The sequence below is a fragment of the Lutra lutra genome, chromosome 2, assembly GCF_902655055.1.
Source record: "Lutra lutra chromosome 2, mLutLut1.2, whole genome shotgun sequence".
NCBI classification, from domain to species: Eukaryota; Metazoa; Chordata; class Mammalia; order Carnivora; family Mustelidae; genus Lutra; species Lutra lutra.
The window spans coordinates 57,451,828-57,468,596 of NC_062279.1; the positions used below are offsets into that span (position 1 = coordinate 57,451,828).

Consider the following 16,769-nt stretch of genomic DNA (forward strand, 5'->3'; position numbering starts at 1 on the left):
TTTTGCTGTCCATTACAGTAGATATTTTTCCCAAGCGCTATGAGCTGTGTCTTATTTTTTCATTCCCTCCCCCCGCCTTTTTAATTCCTGTACTCATCTTGTCAAGAGAGGCCTCAGGTAGGGATCACAGACTCTGCTGTCTCCAGGGATGGGGAAGGTAGATACAGGAGTAAGGTGGACCAGTGGCCACACCCGTCTAAAGGGGCAGCTAAAACACAGCTTCAGCAGATTATGGCCAGATGGAAACGTGAGCCCATTGCTGCCAAATCCCCCCCCCCCTTTTTTTTCTTTTCTTAAGTTAAACTCAAAATCTGGATGTTTTAAATGTGAGGTTTTTTTCATCTTTTTAAGATGTTGGCTCACACGTTAAAATAAAATCCTGTATGATCCAAGCAAAACACCTCTGAGTTGGATTGGAGACTCAAGCCCCCGGTTTTTGACTTAAACTTTACACAGGCTGTCTCTTGGTTAAGTGCCTGGAATTGATGCATTTTAGTAGCTTAAGTTATTTAATAAGACTGTGAACTAAAGAAACTAATAAATTAAAATCTTTCAGACTCATTGGTCAAAGGGACCTGACAAACTCTCTTAAATCATTTGAAGTTAGTTTGAGTTAGCTTTTGATTTAGTATTAGTATGTCCATCAAAAGAAGCTATTACTCTTGCTTTTGGGCAGCTATGTGACTCCCTGCCTTGGTTGACACTCCTCCTGAGATTTATTTAGAAGTTAGCCATCTTTCTTCCTCATTTTGATGCTGCAGTTTACTCTTCTTGAAAAAGAGATTTTGAAGGGTAGGAAATGGAGACTCCCTTACAGTGTAATTTTTGAGTCTCTGACTTTCTCATACCCACACTAGAAGTTTAGGGTTTGCAATAGGAAAATTTAAAGTGGAATATTCCACTTAAGAAACTAAACCAGCTAGAAATCTAGTTATAATTAAGGAGAAATCATTACAGGATATTGTCATAACCCTCTTGCAAGCATTAAGGAATTGTGCACCGATATATTCCTTGCTAAAATGTTATGGCCGTTTTCAGTAGTCATAGCTTAAAATGTGGGTTCATACCTTACCAAAGACATGAAAGAAAACACAGTTGAAGTTCCTCTGCTCTGATGCTCCCTGGGCATTTATAGAGGAATTTATCGGGTCTAACTATATGGTAGGGAAAAAATTAAAGCTATGGGCTTGGAGATCAAATAGACCAGTGTTTAAATTTCATATCTGCTTCTTAGTAGCTGTAGCAGTTTATTTTTTCTAGGCTCTGTTTCCTCATTTATAAAAATTTTATAAAATAAGAATAATATTAGCAACTTTGCAGGGCTGCTGGGAGGACCAGATCAGCATGAGAGTCCTTAAAACAGTGCCAGGCACATAGTAGGTGCTCTGTAAACACCAGCATCCTTTTCCCCTTTAATGATACACTTGGCTGACATAACACCCTTTGAGTAATCAGCACACCTTTGCCTTCCACGGGCTTATTTATCTTGAGACGCCACCTTTCCTGATGAAAGCAAGGTAGTATAAGAAGGAAACCGTTTTTTCTAATCCCACTCTTGCCTCCTGTTAGCCCTGTCATCCAGATACTGGGACTCATTCTCCTTTTTTGTAAAACAAGGAAACTGAATTCAAGTATCTCTGAGTTCACTTAGGTTATAGTTTTTAAAGATGTCCAAGGGAGAGAGGCTCCTTCAGCCGGCGTTCATTGAGTGGCAAGTACTTCGATGATGTCATCAGCACTTGTCCTTGAGCTTTGCAGTTCCAGAAACTTAATCATTTCATTTCACTCAAATTTGATTAGCCTCTGAGGGACTGATTCGGACTAACTAAACTGCCAGGATATTGATTGACAAACAAAAATCCCATTTAATTACTTTATGCTGAGACATCTGCCTGACTCCAGAACTAAAAAGTTTAGGACACTCTGGTCTGGTCAGCAGGTTCACTTAAGAGATTAAGTTTAGATAAGAGGAGGGTTTTTTTGATAAGAATAGAATCAAAGCAGAGGTAGTTTAGGTATTTTGGAGAATTGTTTCTATAGTGCTTTCGTAGCCTAAGCGATTGCCTTTGTCCTTTTTAGAGATAAGTTGGTCTAAAACAAAAATCAGGCTCTATATAGTTTCAGATTAGTATTGAGAAATGCTTGATTATCAGGCTTCACTTCAGTAAACAAAAATCACCACTCTGCTAACACATTTCCACTCCACCCCATCCATGTGTGTTTTAAGCACACTTTGCTGTATGAGAGGAAGAAGACTTCTGCTTCTTATATTCTTTGTGTTCTGCTCTTAATATTCATTTTGCAGAGTCCTTCATTCATCACACACTTAGAAAACACCCAACCAGTGTTTTATCTACAAGCTTTTAAGTGGTCCTTGTGGACTTTAAAGTCTTAATCTTTAACACAAACACCTGGTCTTTGCTGCTTGTTGGATTCTGGTAAGATGAAGAAGAGACAGCAGAGCTCTGGCATGATGTTAGAGCACTGGGGAAAGTTTATTAAGCACTCAATATGATAAGAAAAAACAAAACAATGAACTCTTTTAGAAAGTACTTATTAAACATTTAGACTTTGAGAACTTGACTTTGATAAGTTAGGAAGCCATAAAAATTAGAACTAGTTCCCACTGGATTTCCTTATGCAGCTTATCCTGAATCAGCTAATAATCTTAATGGCTTCAAATGGCTCTAAAAATGCCACTCTGTAATTATGGCCTCAAGAAAGCATAAGCAGAATTTTAGGGAAAGCTGGGTTAGAATGTTAGGGGATAGAAGGAAATAGTGAAAAGGTGACTAAATATCTCAAAGGAGTAAGAAAAGGCTGTTAACCAAAAGAATTTGTGTGTGTAAATACGGAATTCAGATGAATTATTTGTTGATTAACTGCCAAGTGCCTGGCATCATGGTAAGTTTGCAGGAAAGTGCCCAAAAAAGTTCAAGACATAGTCCCTGTACCCAAGGAGCTTATCAAGCAAAGATTATGTACTAAGTGGCAAGACTTAGCCTGGGCTTGGCAGGTTAAGTAGTGTTTCAAAGAGGGAAGAGAAGATTCTAAAATAAGGGAAAGGTATGGGCAAAAACATGGCAACATGGCATGATGATGGCGAAGTGGCTGAATTAGTTAAAATCAGCCAGTGCACACCAGGAAGGAGAGAAAAGAATTGGAAATTAACATTATATAAAAGAATATTGAAGCTTTGGTCTTTTGAAAAAGTCAGCAGTATATTTGACTAATTCCTAGTTTAAGTCTTTTCTCTAGCTGATAGGAAATTCACCAAATTATGAAAATTTTGTCACCAAACATATATGAAAAAGGAAACCTCTGGATATTTCACAAACTGTCATAGTGCTCAACCTCTTGCCAAATTTACTGGTACACTGCAGACAGAACTTGTTAATAATTGGCTCACTGGTTCCTACCTTTCCTGGGGCAACAAATGAACAGGTGTTTTGTCTTTTGTGTTGGGTACCACTCAGTGCTGAGGATATGAAAATGCAAAAAGACACTACTATGTGAGTAATATGATATGATGGAATAAAAACATATGCTGTTTTTGTTGTTGTATGTAACAAGGCTGTTCTCTCCAACAATGCTGTAGTAAACTGGTTGATAAAAATCATCATGAAGGTTTCTCTATAAACAGATGATTTCTTTAGTTCTTTGGAACATAAATTTATTATTGCTATGCCATCTACTCTGAAGAGAAGATGAGAAAAGATCCGAGTTGAAATATATCTGAATTTTTCACACGTCCTTTGTTTGGCTTAAGGAAATCGTTTCCCTACCTGAAACACTCCAGTAATTTCTCTAGAAGTAGGTTCTGAACTGTTAAAGACAGAAGTAGTAAATGTTTCACATCTTAAGTCTTCCCTTTTTCCCTTACCGAGGGTTCAGAGCATTTGCTGGCTTAATCTGGAGTTTGAATATATGACTGTTTAATCTCTAACAGAGAGTGGAAACACTAGCCAAATGCCTCATTTGGAGAAAGACTACTCCAGATTTTAATCTGCTTAATTTTTGTAGGACCTTATCCTAGGTGGGAAGGGGGGAGAGTATGCTGGGAAGGGACATCCAGGGAAGAAAGTAAAGCCCAGATGTTGTTTGCAGAATGGCAGTGCTGATTGTCAAGGGATGGGAAAAGGAGATGCATAGTAAAGAAAGAGGGTCTAATATATAGAATGGAATAATACTCGGCCATCAAAAAGAATAAAATCTTGCCCTTTTCAACAACATGGATGGAACCAGAGAGTATTATGCTAAGTGAAATAAGTCAGAGAATGACAAATACCTTGTGATTTCACTCGTATATGGAATTTAAGAAACAAAACGGTTGAACATAGGGGAAGGGAAGGAAAAATAAAATAAGATGAAACTAGGGAAAGAAGCAAACCATAAGAGATGCTGAACTCTAAGAAACAGGGTTGCTGGAGGGGAGGTGGGTTGGGGGAAGGGGTAATCGGGTGATGGACATTAAGGAGGGCACTTGATATAATGAAACTGGGTGTTATATGCAACCGATGAATCACTAAATTCTACCCCTGAAACTAACAATACAATATATGTTAACTAAATTGAATTTAAATAAAGAACTTAAGAAGGGGAGGGAGGAAAGTAGGAAGAAAGAAAGAAGGAAGGAAGAAAGGGTCTAATCTAGTCTTGTGTATGACTTTTTGCCCACCCTCTAAATGGAGGTGACTCAGTTGCAGCAGCCTGGCAAAGCTCAGAGCAGTGTAAAGCAAATTCACCTAGGTGGAAAGATGCCGTTGGGCTGCAGACGTTATTTATCATCCGCCCCACCCTCTCAGGCCACTCCCATAATAGCCTTCCTGCTCTGGCATAAAGTTAAGAAACCTTTCTGCTCCTACCCAACCCAAAATAAGTCTTTATTTTTAATGAAGGTCAGCTCTAGGGGGCCCAAGCCCTGGTGCTCCCTGATCCTGAGGAATTTAAAGGAGGAGCTAAAGCAGGAGAGTAACTTAGATTTTTCCTTGAGACCATGTAGAGCAGTGCTTAGGCCACTCAAGTTCAGAGTCATTGCTGCTCATTGAACTAATTCACCCCAGGCTGAAGTTTATTTACCATGGTATTGTGGGAAACCGCATATACTCCTGAGCTGTGGTGGCTGCATCTGGGGGTAGGGGGCAATTAGAGACCATCTGTGTTCAGCATCTGTTCTGTATCAGAGACTCCCATACATTATGTCATTTAACCCTCACAGAACAACTCTGAAAGAAAGGTGCTGCTCTCCCTATTTCACAAATGAGTAAACAGAGGCTCAGAGGTAACACTGGAATTTATACGCAGACAAGTCTGTAAATCCTGTTTTTTTCCATCCTGTGCCTGGGAGAGAAACCTCTCCTTCCTCTGAGGGGTTGGCAGAGAGTCAGCAGGAATGTGGAAGGAGAAGAGAAGCGGTGGCAGCAGCCCCCACCGGGAGCCGTCCAGAGGGGCCTTCTGTGCCACTTCCCTGTCTCTGATACAGAGTCAGGCCATGTTCCCAAAGAGCAGGTGAGATGTGCACCTGGCCTTGACCTCTGTCACAACACCTGAGAAAAAGTGACAAATGGTCTAGATTTTAAAGGAGTAAGTGTTGTCCACGCGAAATCAGAAGACGACAGTGTGGTGGGTTACAGGCTTGAGGGAGCCTGGCACTGAGAGAGCTGTTTATAGCTCAGTTTATAGAACAAAGGCTGAGGCAGGACCCAGATAAAGAAGGGCCTTATAAAGTCATGCTAAGAGCCTTGGATTTTATCCTGAATTTAATGGAAAGCCATTAAAGTGAAGGAGAGGAGGGGTGGGTCTGTGCGTGTGTGTGTGTGTGTGTGTGTGTGTGTGTGTGTGTGTGTGTAGATTTGCATTTTTAATGTATCATTTAGACCCTTTGGTGAGGAAAGGCAAGTCTGCAGGCAGGGATGACTCATGGCTTTTGACATCTCTTTATTGCCTTGTACCATTGTAGAAATTTTCTGGACTTAAGCTCCTTATGAGCCAGAGGCCTTTCTGTTGTTCCTGTTAATATCTCTTATAGTACTTCAATGCTATGGCCGTAGTCAGGGCTAAATATTTATTGAATAAATATTATAAAACCTAAAGCAATCCGGTGTACATAGGATAGATAAATGAAATAAAATCTTGTGTCTGTTTATGCAGAAGGTAAAGGGAAGAATTATTAGTATTTTGTTGCTGGAGAAACAAAGGTGAAGAGTATTGGAACAATGTGATCTATATGCTGGGTTAGCTAAACTCACCGGCCACATAACATTGTTAGGATTATTTTTTCTTTCTTGCACGACTTTTTGTTTTTCCTTGAGTTAATAGGGCTCTTGTTTGCTTATTTGCTTAGTTTCCTACATACTTCTTACTGATATATCTCCAACCTCTCTGCCATTTGTATAGGTCTCTCCTTAGGATGTTCAAACTCGCTGGGTGTTGTAACAATTTTATCTTCTTGGAAATCCTCTCCCAGAGCCTTCTGTCTTTCCCCAGTCTGATCCCAGCTGCTCTTGGACTTGCTGCATGGCTCCCAGTTTAGGATTTCCTTCACCATTATCCTGAAGATATCTTCAGCTCTTTCTTCTGTTGGAAGCTCTATTTCCTGGGTCTTTCTTCATGCCTTCATTTTGCTGGGGACATCCTGAGAAAGAACGCACAGAAGGTCAATTTTCTGAGCCCCTGCCTGTCTAAAATGCCTTAGTTCTACCCTTACCTTCCAGTGGGTAGAAATCTAGATGTGGTAACAATTTTCTTTAGCTTCCGGAAATGCCACTGAAAAGTCCAGTACTATTCTGAGTCTATATCTTTGGTATGTATCCCACTTACTCCTTTGTGGAAACTTTAAGAATTTTCTTGTTCCTTAAATTTGTGATGATGTGTCTTAATGAAGGACAGTTTTCACTCATGTGCTGAGTACTTAGTGGGCCCTTACCATCCAGAACAGAGGTTCCAGCTGTGGCCAAGCCCCTGTTTAATGGGCCAAATCTGGCCTGCCACAGTTGTTACAGGTAAAGTTTGATTGGCACAGAGCCACACTCAGGCATATACCTACTGTCTGGGGCATTACACAGCTAAGTTGAATGATGTGACAGACTGTGGTCTACAGAGCTTAAAATATCTGTGGCTTTTTACAAAACAAGTTTGCTGACACCCCCCCCCCCACCCCTGTCGCCGCCAGTCTAAAAAAACAAGAACTTCAGTTTTGGCCAAAAAACCCCAAAATTTTGTTTGTTTTTAAAATTTTCTCTGTCATGTTTTGTGTTTCCCTCTTTCCAGAACTCTCACTACTTAGATTTTGAACCACCTGGACTGGAACTCAGATCTGTTTTTCTGCCCTCTCTTCCCTCTCTTTGTTTATGTTTGCTCTTTTGCCTGAAAAATTTTGTTTACCTCCCAACTGAACCATGAATTTTTCACTTCTGCTATCATAATTTCTTACTTTGGCATAATTTTATTTTTTAAATTAACCTTTTTATTATAAACAAAAAAAAACCAAAAACAATACATAGTTAATAAATTTTTATAAAGCAGCCATCCTTATAAATGCTACCCAGGTCTAAAGTAAGTATTTCCACTAACTCAGAAGCCCCTCTCTGTGCCCCAATCTACTTACAGCCCACTCTGACACATATATCATGGATTTCAACCCATTGCAACACTGTCTTTTTTGCAGCTCAGATTATCCCAGCTTTGGACCGTGAGCCTCTCTGTGCTGTCCACTGTGTCCTTTTATTGTGACCTTTGTACCCTTTGATTGTTTCCTTGCTATGTACTTTAGCAAGATGTTTAGGACTCCTCTTGTACATTCCTTGCCCTACATCTGGAGTCACCCATTTCTCTAAAAAACTCTGTATTCTTTTAGTGGGAAATGGAATTGTCAGCTCCTGATCTGGTTGCTAACAATGGTTATTACTCCTGCATTTGTTGTTGTTTCTAAGTCATCATTTGGAGGAAAGAGTATGTGTATTTTCCTTCCCTTTTTTTTTTCCATGCTCATATTACATTATCAGATATATTACAGCCATTACATACTATCTTCTCGCTCTTTTAATCTTTATTTGGTCTTACTTCTACATGACTATATATTTAATACTCAGTACCAGCTTATGTATCGATGTTTCTATAGTCATTTAGGTTGTCTGAAACTCATTCTTCACAAGATACCGCAGGATGGGATCATGAAAACAATATTCCCTGAGTTCTTGCAGGTTAATAATTGTTTATCTGTGCTCTGTAAACTTGAGAGTCCGTTTTGTTAATGTATAATCTTTGGCTTGCATTTTTTTTCTTTGAATGTCTTCTATATTTTACTGTTTTTTCTTTGAGTAAAATAGCACTGCTGTTGAAACTCTAGTATTGTATTTTTCCCTTGTAAGGCATTCACTCTTTTTGCCTAGCTGTCCTAAAGTTTATTTAAAGTGTAAATATTTTCCCAGAATATATCTGGTGTTACTTCTTCTGGGTCAGTATTCTCAGGTATGCAGTGTGTCCCTTCAGTATTTAACTCCAAGCTTCTTTTTATTTTAGCAATTAGAGCTTTTAGTATTTGTTCTGTTCCCTTGTTTGGATTTCTGTTAGGGACTCCTTTTCTCTGTATTTTGCTTCTTCCTTGTCTGTCTTCATTATTTGCTACTTCCTTTCAAAGTCTTTTTATCACTTCATTTCTTTTTAGCATTTAATCTTTTCTTCCTGTGTTCTTCTTACCTGTTGTGTGTTTATCTGCTCTTATATTTCTATTAATTTAGTCTTCATTGTTGAAAAAATTTTTTAAATTTCTAACTCTTTATTAAGTTCTGTCACCTTGTTTTGAAGCTTTTCTGATTTTTCTTTTATGCGGCTCTTTTGTGTCTTGTGTATTTTTTTTCTTCTTATTTGAAATTTTGGTAGGTTTTGTTGGTATGCTTTCATTGTCTGTATACTGTCATATGTTTATGTCCAAGAGCTTTTTTATTCTCTTAAAGCTCCTCTTTTTTTTTTTAATAGAAGTCACTTCTCATTTCTTAGTCTATCTTATTCATCTCTCTAAGGATAGTAATGATAGTATCTTTTAAAGTTTTATGATGGGCACTTAGGTGGCTCAGTGGGTTAAAGCCTCTGCCTTCAGCTCAGGTCATGATCCCAGGGTCCTGGGATCGAGCCCCGCATCAGGCTCTCTGCTCAGCGGGGAGCCTGCTTTCTCCTCTCTCTCTGCCTGCCTCTCTGCCTACTTGTGATCTCTCTCTCTCTCTCTCTCTCTCTCAAATAAATAAATAAACAAATCTTTTTTTAAAAAATAAATAAAGTTTTATGCTACTAGCCTAATTTACTTCCTCTTTTCCTCCCTTCATTTGTTTTGGCCTTTATCATTTTGGAGACTTTCTTCAAGCATATGGTGATCCTTGGTTATTGGCCATGTTTAGGAGTTGGACTGTAAAAAACTGATTAGAAAGTCTGTGCCATGAGTTAGGACTTGTTGAACTCTAGACTTTACCATACTGTAAGCGGGTTGGGCCATTTTATCATGAAACCTCCAGTGTCAGTATTTTTTAGTTGATTTTTTTCTTTGCTGCCGATCAAATTCTTCAGAGAAGTTTCTTCTGGTCAGCTACCCTGGAGGATATAAGCCTGACTAATAGTGTTCTGAGAGCCTTATGAGAAGAAAATTGTTACTCTTGGTATATAAACTTTTGCCTATTAACAAAGCTGCCTCTAGATATTGATGGTTTCCCCTAGTCTAGACTTTCATTTTTAATTTCTCCAGAGAACAACTTCTAGCAACATGTGTGGGAAGGGAAGAGGCAGTCGCTGAGCTATCTGCACTAGGTGAAGAGAACTGGAAGGTGCTATTTCTTATCAGTATTTTTTTTTTCAACAGATCCTCTTGTTTTTAGGCTCACCTTCAACCTCACTTCCACACGTGCCTACTGTTTCAGATTGCTGAGCTTTTTGTGGGTTCTGCAGTATAAATTAATATGAATTAAATTTTCCTGTATCTGCTAAGTTAGTTGTCTTTTTACTTTCCACTTTCTAAAATGCTTTTGCTGTTGCCTCTTATTCTCTTTGTCTTGAAGGGGTGTGTGTGTGTGTGTGTGTGTGTGTGTGTGTGTGTGTGTGTGTGTGTGTAAAGCTCTTTACTATGTTCAGTGGTATTTCAGGAGAGAGAGCAAAGCTAATGCACACTTTTCAGTTGACCAGAAGTTCCTTGATCTATTTAAACAGAGAATCTCTCTTATCCAGGTCTGTTCCCAATTCTGTTAGAACAAATGACGCAGTGTTTTTCTAATGACAAAGTTTTGTTTGCTTGTTTTAAGGGATATTCCTGCTGCTGATCTGAAAAGTCATAAATTGTGTTTTATTCTCCTCCTTTATGCCAGGCCTCAACTATGTTTAACTCAGTCCTTTTCTATAGCTTTGCAGGCCCATGAATGAAGTGTATTTCATTTATCATTCATGAACAGAAAATAGAATTTGAAATGTCATGTAGAAATGTTCTGTGTTAAGACATAAATGATAAGCCCTAGAACAACCACTAAGGAAATAACTCAGAGAAATATAGTGAAAAACCATGAAGGAAATTAAAAGGCTGCATCAGAAAATACTTACTTAGTATCAAAGGGTAAGTAGAAAAGGAGGAACAAAGGAACAAAAAAGACGTGAGACATAGAGAAAACAAAAATTGGTAAACATAATCCAGCTGTATCAATAAGAAATGTGAGTAGATTAAATAGTCCAAATGGCAGAGATGACCAGTCTAGATTAAAAAATAAAACACACACAATATCTAGCTATATGCTGGATAAACAGAATAAAAAATATAAAAAGAATAGAGAAAAGTTGTTTTTTGTTTTTTTTTTTTTAAGATCAACAAAACTAGCAAACCTCTAGCTAGATTGACAAAGAAAAAAAGAGAATACTCAAACTGCTAGAATCAGAAATGAGAGGGGGACGGTACTACCAACCTTACAGAAATAAAAATGATTACAGAAGAATCCTATACACAATTCTATGCCAGTAAGTTGGACAGTTTAGATGAGATGGACAGATTACTTGAAAGGAATCCGCAATAACATAAAAAGTTGGCATTGTGATGCATTTACAGGCTGTTGCCTTCTCCACTCAAGGACGCAGTGGAAGTATCAACCTGGAGAAGATGCTATACAATGCAAGAGGTGAACTCTGCCCTTAGCAAAATCCAGCTGGTGGGATATTCTCAGAAAATTGTGAGTGTTAAATGATTTTAAGTGATACATGAATGCTTTCAATTTGTATTGTTACCCTTTGGGAGGACGACATCTCACCCTATTCGCTTCAGAACAGTGGGTGCAACTTTATAGGTTTTTGGGTTTTTTTAAATATATTATTTATTTATTTGACAGACAGAGATCCCAAGTAGGCCGAGAGGCAGTAGAGAGAGAGGAGGAAGCAGTCTCCCTGCTGAGCAGAGAGCCCGATGTGGGACTTGATCCCAGAACCCTGGGATCATGACCTGAGCAGAAGGCAGACACGTAACTGGCTGAGCCACCCAGGTGTCCCGCAACTTTATAGGTTTTGGACAAGTGAAATAGGAAATAGAGAGTATAAGACAGATCAAGAAGCAGTTTGGCAAGTAAAACTTTTGAACTCTGACCGGATAGTTAAGGATTCCCATTTTTGTTAACTTGTGCCCAGAGCCACTCAGTATAGAATGACCAAGAGATTAATGCCTAGCCTAAAAAAAAAAAAAAAAGAAAGAAAACCCAAGTATTTCTCTCTTTGGTCTTTCTGCTAATCTGTTGTCTCTCTCTTTTGATGAGTAAAGACTGGGTGCCTGGTGTATGTGGCTAGGCTGAAACTCAGAGAGGAGGCAAGTCAAGATTGTAGGATTGCTTTCTGGGTCTACCTATATGGCATTGTTTTGTTTTGTTTTTTACTTTACTTTATATTTTCTGTTTTACTTTAAATTTTCTTTATCTAAGTGAACAAGGATATTTCTGGGTTTTTTTCCCTGCAAAGAGTTACCTGGTGTGACTGCACTGCTAAAAGCTCATCACACATTCTTACCGTGGCTCTTTTCTAGGAGCTTTTTGGTGCAGTCCAGGTGACTCCGCTAAGCTCAGGCTATGCCCTTGGAAGCTCCAACTGGATTATCCAGTCCCATTATGAGAAAGTATCGTATGTTTCCGGATCCTCCTTGCTTACCACACATCCCCAGGTAATTCTAATTCTCTTTTAACACTCAAGTTTTGGTTATTTAACCCAAATTCTTATAATGTATCCAGAGTATCATCAGTTGGGGTTTTTTTTTTTTTTCAATTTTTTATTAACATATAATGTATTATTAGCCCCAGGGATACAGGTCTGTGAATCGCCAGGTTTACACACTTCACAGCACTCGTCATAGCACATACCTTCCCCAGTGTCCATAACCCAGCCCTACCCTACCCCCCCTACCCCCTTCCCCCGGCAACCCTGTTTGTTTTGTGAGATTAAGAGTCTCTTATGGTTTGTCTCCCTCCTGATCCCATCTTGTTTCATTTTTTCCTTCCCTACCCCCCGAATCCCCCACTTTGCCTCTCAACTTCCTCACATCAGGGAGATCATATGATAATTGTGTTTCTTCATCAGTTGTTTTTAAATCTTACTAACTTTGGTTTCTACATGTATCCTTTGTTGTTGTTGTTGTTGTTGTTGTTGTTGTTAGGGTAAGAATGCTAAACATGAGATCCATCCTTTTGATAATTTTTGTACTATACTATATTGACTCTAGGTACAGTTTTAAATAGCAGATCTCTAGAGCTTGTCTTGCTTAACTGAAGCTTTGTATTCTGTAGACCCTCTTCATGAAAGTTAGACTTTTCACATTCTAGTATTTAGGATTGCAAGTTCCTCTGTAAGACCCTGCTGTCTTTAGGTTCATCTCCAGGATTCTGAGATTTTCCACAACTTGCAGTTACCATAGCCTGATACAGAACAGAAATGGTCACTCGTTTACTGAGCAAATATTAATTTTTTCTTTATGAGGGTCTCCTCTGTATCAAGCACTCATCTGACCCACAGCCGCAGTCCCAGTTCATGAATCCATGTTCAGAAGAGCTGAGAGGCCGTTGTGACTGCACCGTGCCATGTTCAGTCAGTAGGGATGTCCATGAGATTCGCAAAGCCAGATCATGTGGAACTTTGTCGAACATTATGAGAAATTTGAACTTTATTTTATTTTTAAAGATTTATTTATTTATTTTAGAGAGCATGAGTGTGAGGGCAGAGGGAGAAGGAGAAAGAATCTCAAGCAGACTCCATACTAAGCACAGAGCTTGATCTCACAACCCGGATATCATGACCTGAGCTGAAACCAAGAGTCAGCTGTCCAACTGACTGCACCACCCAAGTGCCCCTGGGTTTTATTTTAACATGTAGAGGGAAGCTATTAGAAGATTTTAAGTTGGTTGTTCGTTAACAGTCTTATTTGGCAAGTAGCTAAGTACATAACCATTGTTACAAATGTATTCTTTATTCCTTTTCAGGTATTATTGTTCATTTCATAAATCCTGATTCTTTCCATGTTTGTAAAGGAGGGGCAGAGATTAGATGTCAGCTGATGGATGGGTACATACGTAGATAACTTGGGAAAGTCCATATCCTTTTTTTTTTTTTTTTTTTGGCCTTCACACAGATTTATTGTGACAAACAGAAAGCACACAATTTGTTTGAATCTACCTCCAACATAGCAAAGGCTAAAATACTTTTCTTTTTCCACATCCTATTTTAATATGAAGGGGAAAAATGACTGCTGTAGGTCTAGCACAAAGGATACATCTGAGCTACCACTTTGTATTGGCTTTTTTCATACCTTCTTTTAAAAATCAAGTTTCGTCTCAAGGTCTAGAGGAGACAAGTTGCTATTTTTTCCTATAGCTAGCAGAATTCTAGGCCTTTCCCGCTTATTGAAATCAGAAGCCCATCAATGTCATCTTAATCCGCTTCATTGAATCAAAATACTTTATTGGCAGCTTCTATCATTCTTGATATATTCTTCCATAAAAGACAGAAAGATTACTTGGCTGCCAACTCTTCCGATTTGTCCTGCTTAGATCAAAGCCTTTACAGTACTACTGATGTAATTTCCAGTAAATTATTCTTCCAAGGTTCGTAAATTTAAAGGAAAAATAAGGTCTTGAAAGTGAGCAACATACCTAAGTAATTAATTTTAATTTCTAGCTGGTAACCAGGGTTGTATGTAAAAAAAATAATGAATTAGATTTTCTTTTACCCAGATAATTGGATTCTATATTGAATTAGCAGGGATAAGAAAAGTTTAGGTTTGGAAAAACTTAATAGTCCGCTTTGTAGGTCAGCAGACTATGGCCTGTGGGCCAAGTTTGGCTTGCCACCTGTATCTGTAAATAATGTCTTATTGCAGTAGAACCACATGCATTTAGTAATGGATTGGGTATGGCCGCTTGCACAGTGTAATAGCAAAATTGTGCTTTAGAGTTAAACTTTACAGGAAAGGCCAGCCGCTGACCTACTTGAGTGGAATCTCCCCAGCTGGGAAGAATAGGCTGCTGTTGTGATCTCATAAGCTAATAAGTAGAGGCGAGTGGCGCTTTGGATTAAGCATGACATGGGAAGAATGGAGTGACAGAGAAGACATCGGCAGGTCTTTAATTCAACAAATGCTTATTGAATGCTTTCTGTCTTCATGGAAGGAAAAATACAGGCCAGAGATTTCATGCTTAGATGATACTGAGAATGGTGATGATGACACTAATCCAGTCGATGTGGAGTTGGCAGCGGGGGTTCTGATTTCAGGAGCGGGTAGTGGGTATGATGAATAGGAATTTGAGTGGACACTGGCGACAGATGGTAATAGAGAACTGGAACTTGGATGTGATGGCAAACCTGGAGACAAATTAGAGGAGCATCAGATTTTTTAAAGTCTGTAAAGAGCTGAAGGGGAAAGACTGAGTTGCAGGAACATTACCCATAGAAAGTGGAAGTAAGAAAAATGATCTTTTTTTTTTTTTTAAAGATTTGATTTATTTATTTGACAGAGATCACAAGTAGGCAGAGAGGCAGGCAGAGAGAGGAGGAAGCAGGCTCCCTGCTGAGCAGAGAGCCCAATGCGGGGCTCGATCTGTGGAGGCTTAACCCACTGAGCCACCCGGGCCCCCCCAAAAAAATTATCTTGAATAAGAATGGAGAGTTAGAGAGTGCCTGGGTGGCTCAGTACTTAAGCAGCTGCCTTCGGCTGGGGTCATGATCCCAGGGTTCTGGGATTGAGCCCCACATCAGGCTCCCTGCTCAGTAGGAGACCTGCTTCTCCCCCCGTCACTCCCCTGCTTGTGTTCCCTCTCTCATTGTCTCTCCCTGTCAAATAAATAAAATCTTAAAAAAAAAAAAAAGAAAAGGAATGAAGAGTTAGAGAATTGACGCCCACAAAAATATAGTATCCCAAATGGAAGGAGAGAGGTAGCTTTTACTGAGCAGAACATCTCAGTATTAATTTTTCTGATTTATCTGATATTCAACAACATACTGAATTCTTATATTCTAATATTTATCTATTGATGATGATATTATCTGCAAAGAAGTAACAGTTTTGTCACTTTTCTTCCAATCCTATTTTCTTTTCTTTCTTTGTTCCTGTCTTACCAACTACAGACTGTAGTCCCAAGTAGAAGTGTTGATTGTGACAGCCTTGTCTGTACTAGATTTTAAAGGGAATGCTTTTGTAGCTTCTTCATTAGATAGCTGGCTTACTCCTTGTTTTAGCTAGCAAGGTAAGGAGTTTCTCCTCTATTCCCAGTTTTCTGATTTTTAAAGATCAAATGTAGATGTTGTACTTTACCAAATGCTTTTTTTGAGTCTGTAAGATGATCATGTGATATTTTTCCTTTAGACTGGTAATGTAGTGAATTACAATATTAGCTTCTCTTATATTTAACTGTCGTTGTAGTCTTGGGATAAGCCGTATTTGATCTCAATGTATTCTTTTTAAAACACTCCTGGAATAAATTGGTAAGTATGTCTGCATTAGTGATTTTCTTCAAAGAATAAGTTTTTGCTTTTAATCGTTGTATTTTTATTCTCTCTTCTCTCCTTTATTATTTCCTTCCTCCCATCTTTGGGTTTACTCTGTTGCTTTTCTTTTAATACTTACCTTATTTGTTTCCATCCTTCTGTGCTTTTCAGTAAGTGTACTTAAAGCTATCAGTTTCTCTCTTAGTATCATTTAACTCTGTTAAATTGTTGATACATGGTGCTCTGTCATTCATCTCTAAGTATATCATAATTTCCTTCATAATGTTCACAATTTAAGTAGCCAAAGTTTGTTTTATAGTGCTTGTCTCTTTGTTTCTAGTCTATCAAATATGATTAGACTTAGGGTTAGATGAGAGACATTTTTCAAGTCATACTTAAATGTTTCTGAATTTCTTTCTCCCTTTCCTTTCCTTTTCTTAATTCCCTCTCCCTTCCCTCCTTCCTTCCTTCTTGCCTGCATTTGGATAAGAGTTTACTAATTCATTGAAGTTACATTGAAACACTGTTTTTTAAGTGTCCTGCGTATGTTGGAAAAGACTATATTCACTGTTGAATGAAAATTTTTCTATATGTATTTACTCATTTGAGTTTATTGTGTTATTCTGGTCTTTCATATCTTTGTTTAGCTTCCAGTTTCTGAAAGGATGTGTTGTTTGTTGATTAGTTTCTCCGTGTACTTTCACCAGTTTTTATTTCTTCTATTTTTAAGCTGTGTAGTCAGAGGTATATATGTTCATGATCATTATGTTTTATCAGGTTGCTTATTTTTTTTCTTT

The 16,769-nt window shown here is 38.5% G+C and overlaps 1 protein-coding gene across 4 annotated transcripts in view; it reads left to right on the top strand.

Annotated features, from left to right (window-relative positions):
* The window catches only part of INTS9 (integrator complex subunit 9), a 106,522-nt gene that overhangs the window by 57,003 nt on the left and 32,750 nt on the right, over positions 1–16,769 (top strand). For 3 of the 4 annotated variants that reach the window (XM_047717471.1, XM_047717473.1, XM_047717472.1), the window contains 2 exons: positions 11,072–11,192; positions 12,029–12,163. In XM_047717471.1, coding sequence (XP_047573427.1) covers positions 11,072–11,192; positions 12,029–12,163 — 256 coding nt within the window. Of the gene's footprint in view, positions 1–5,359; positions 5,509–11,071; positions 11,193–12,028; positions 12,164–16,769 lie in introns of those variants that run through there. The other variant, XM_047717474.1, reaches the window with a different exon arrangement.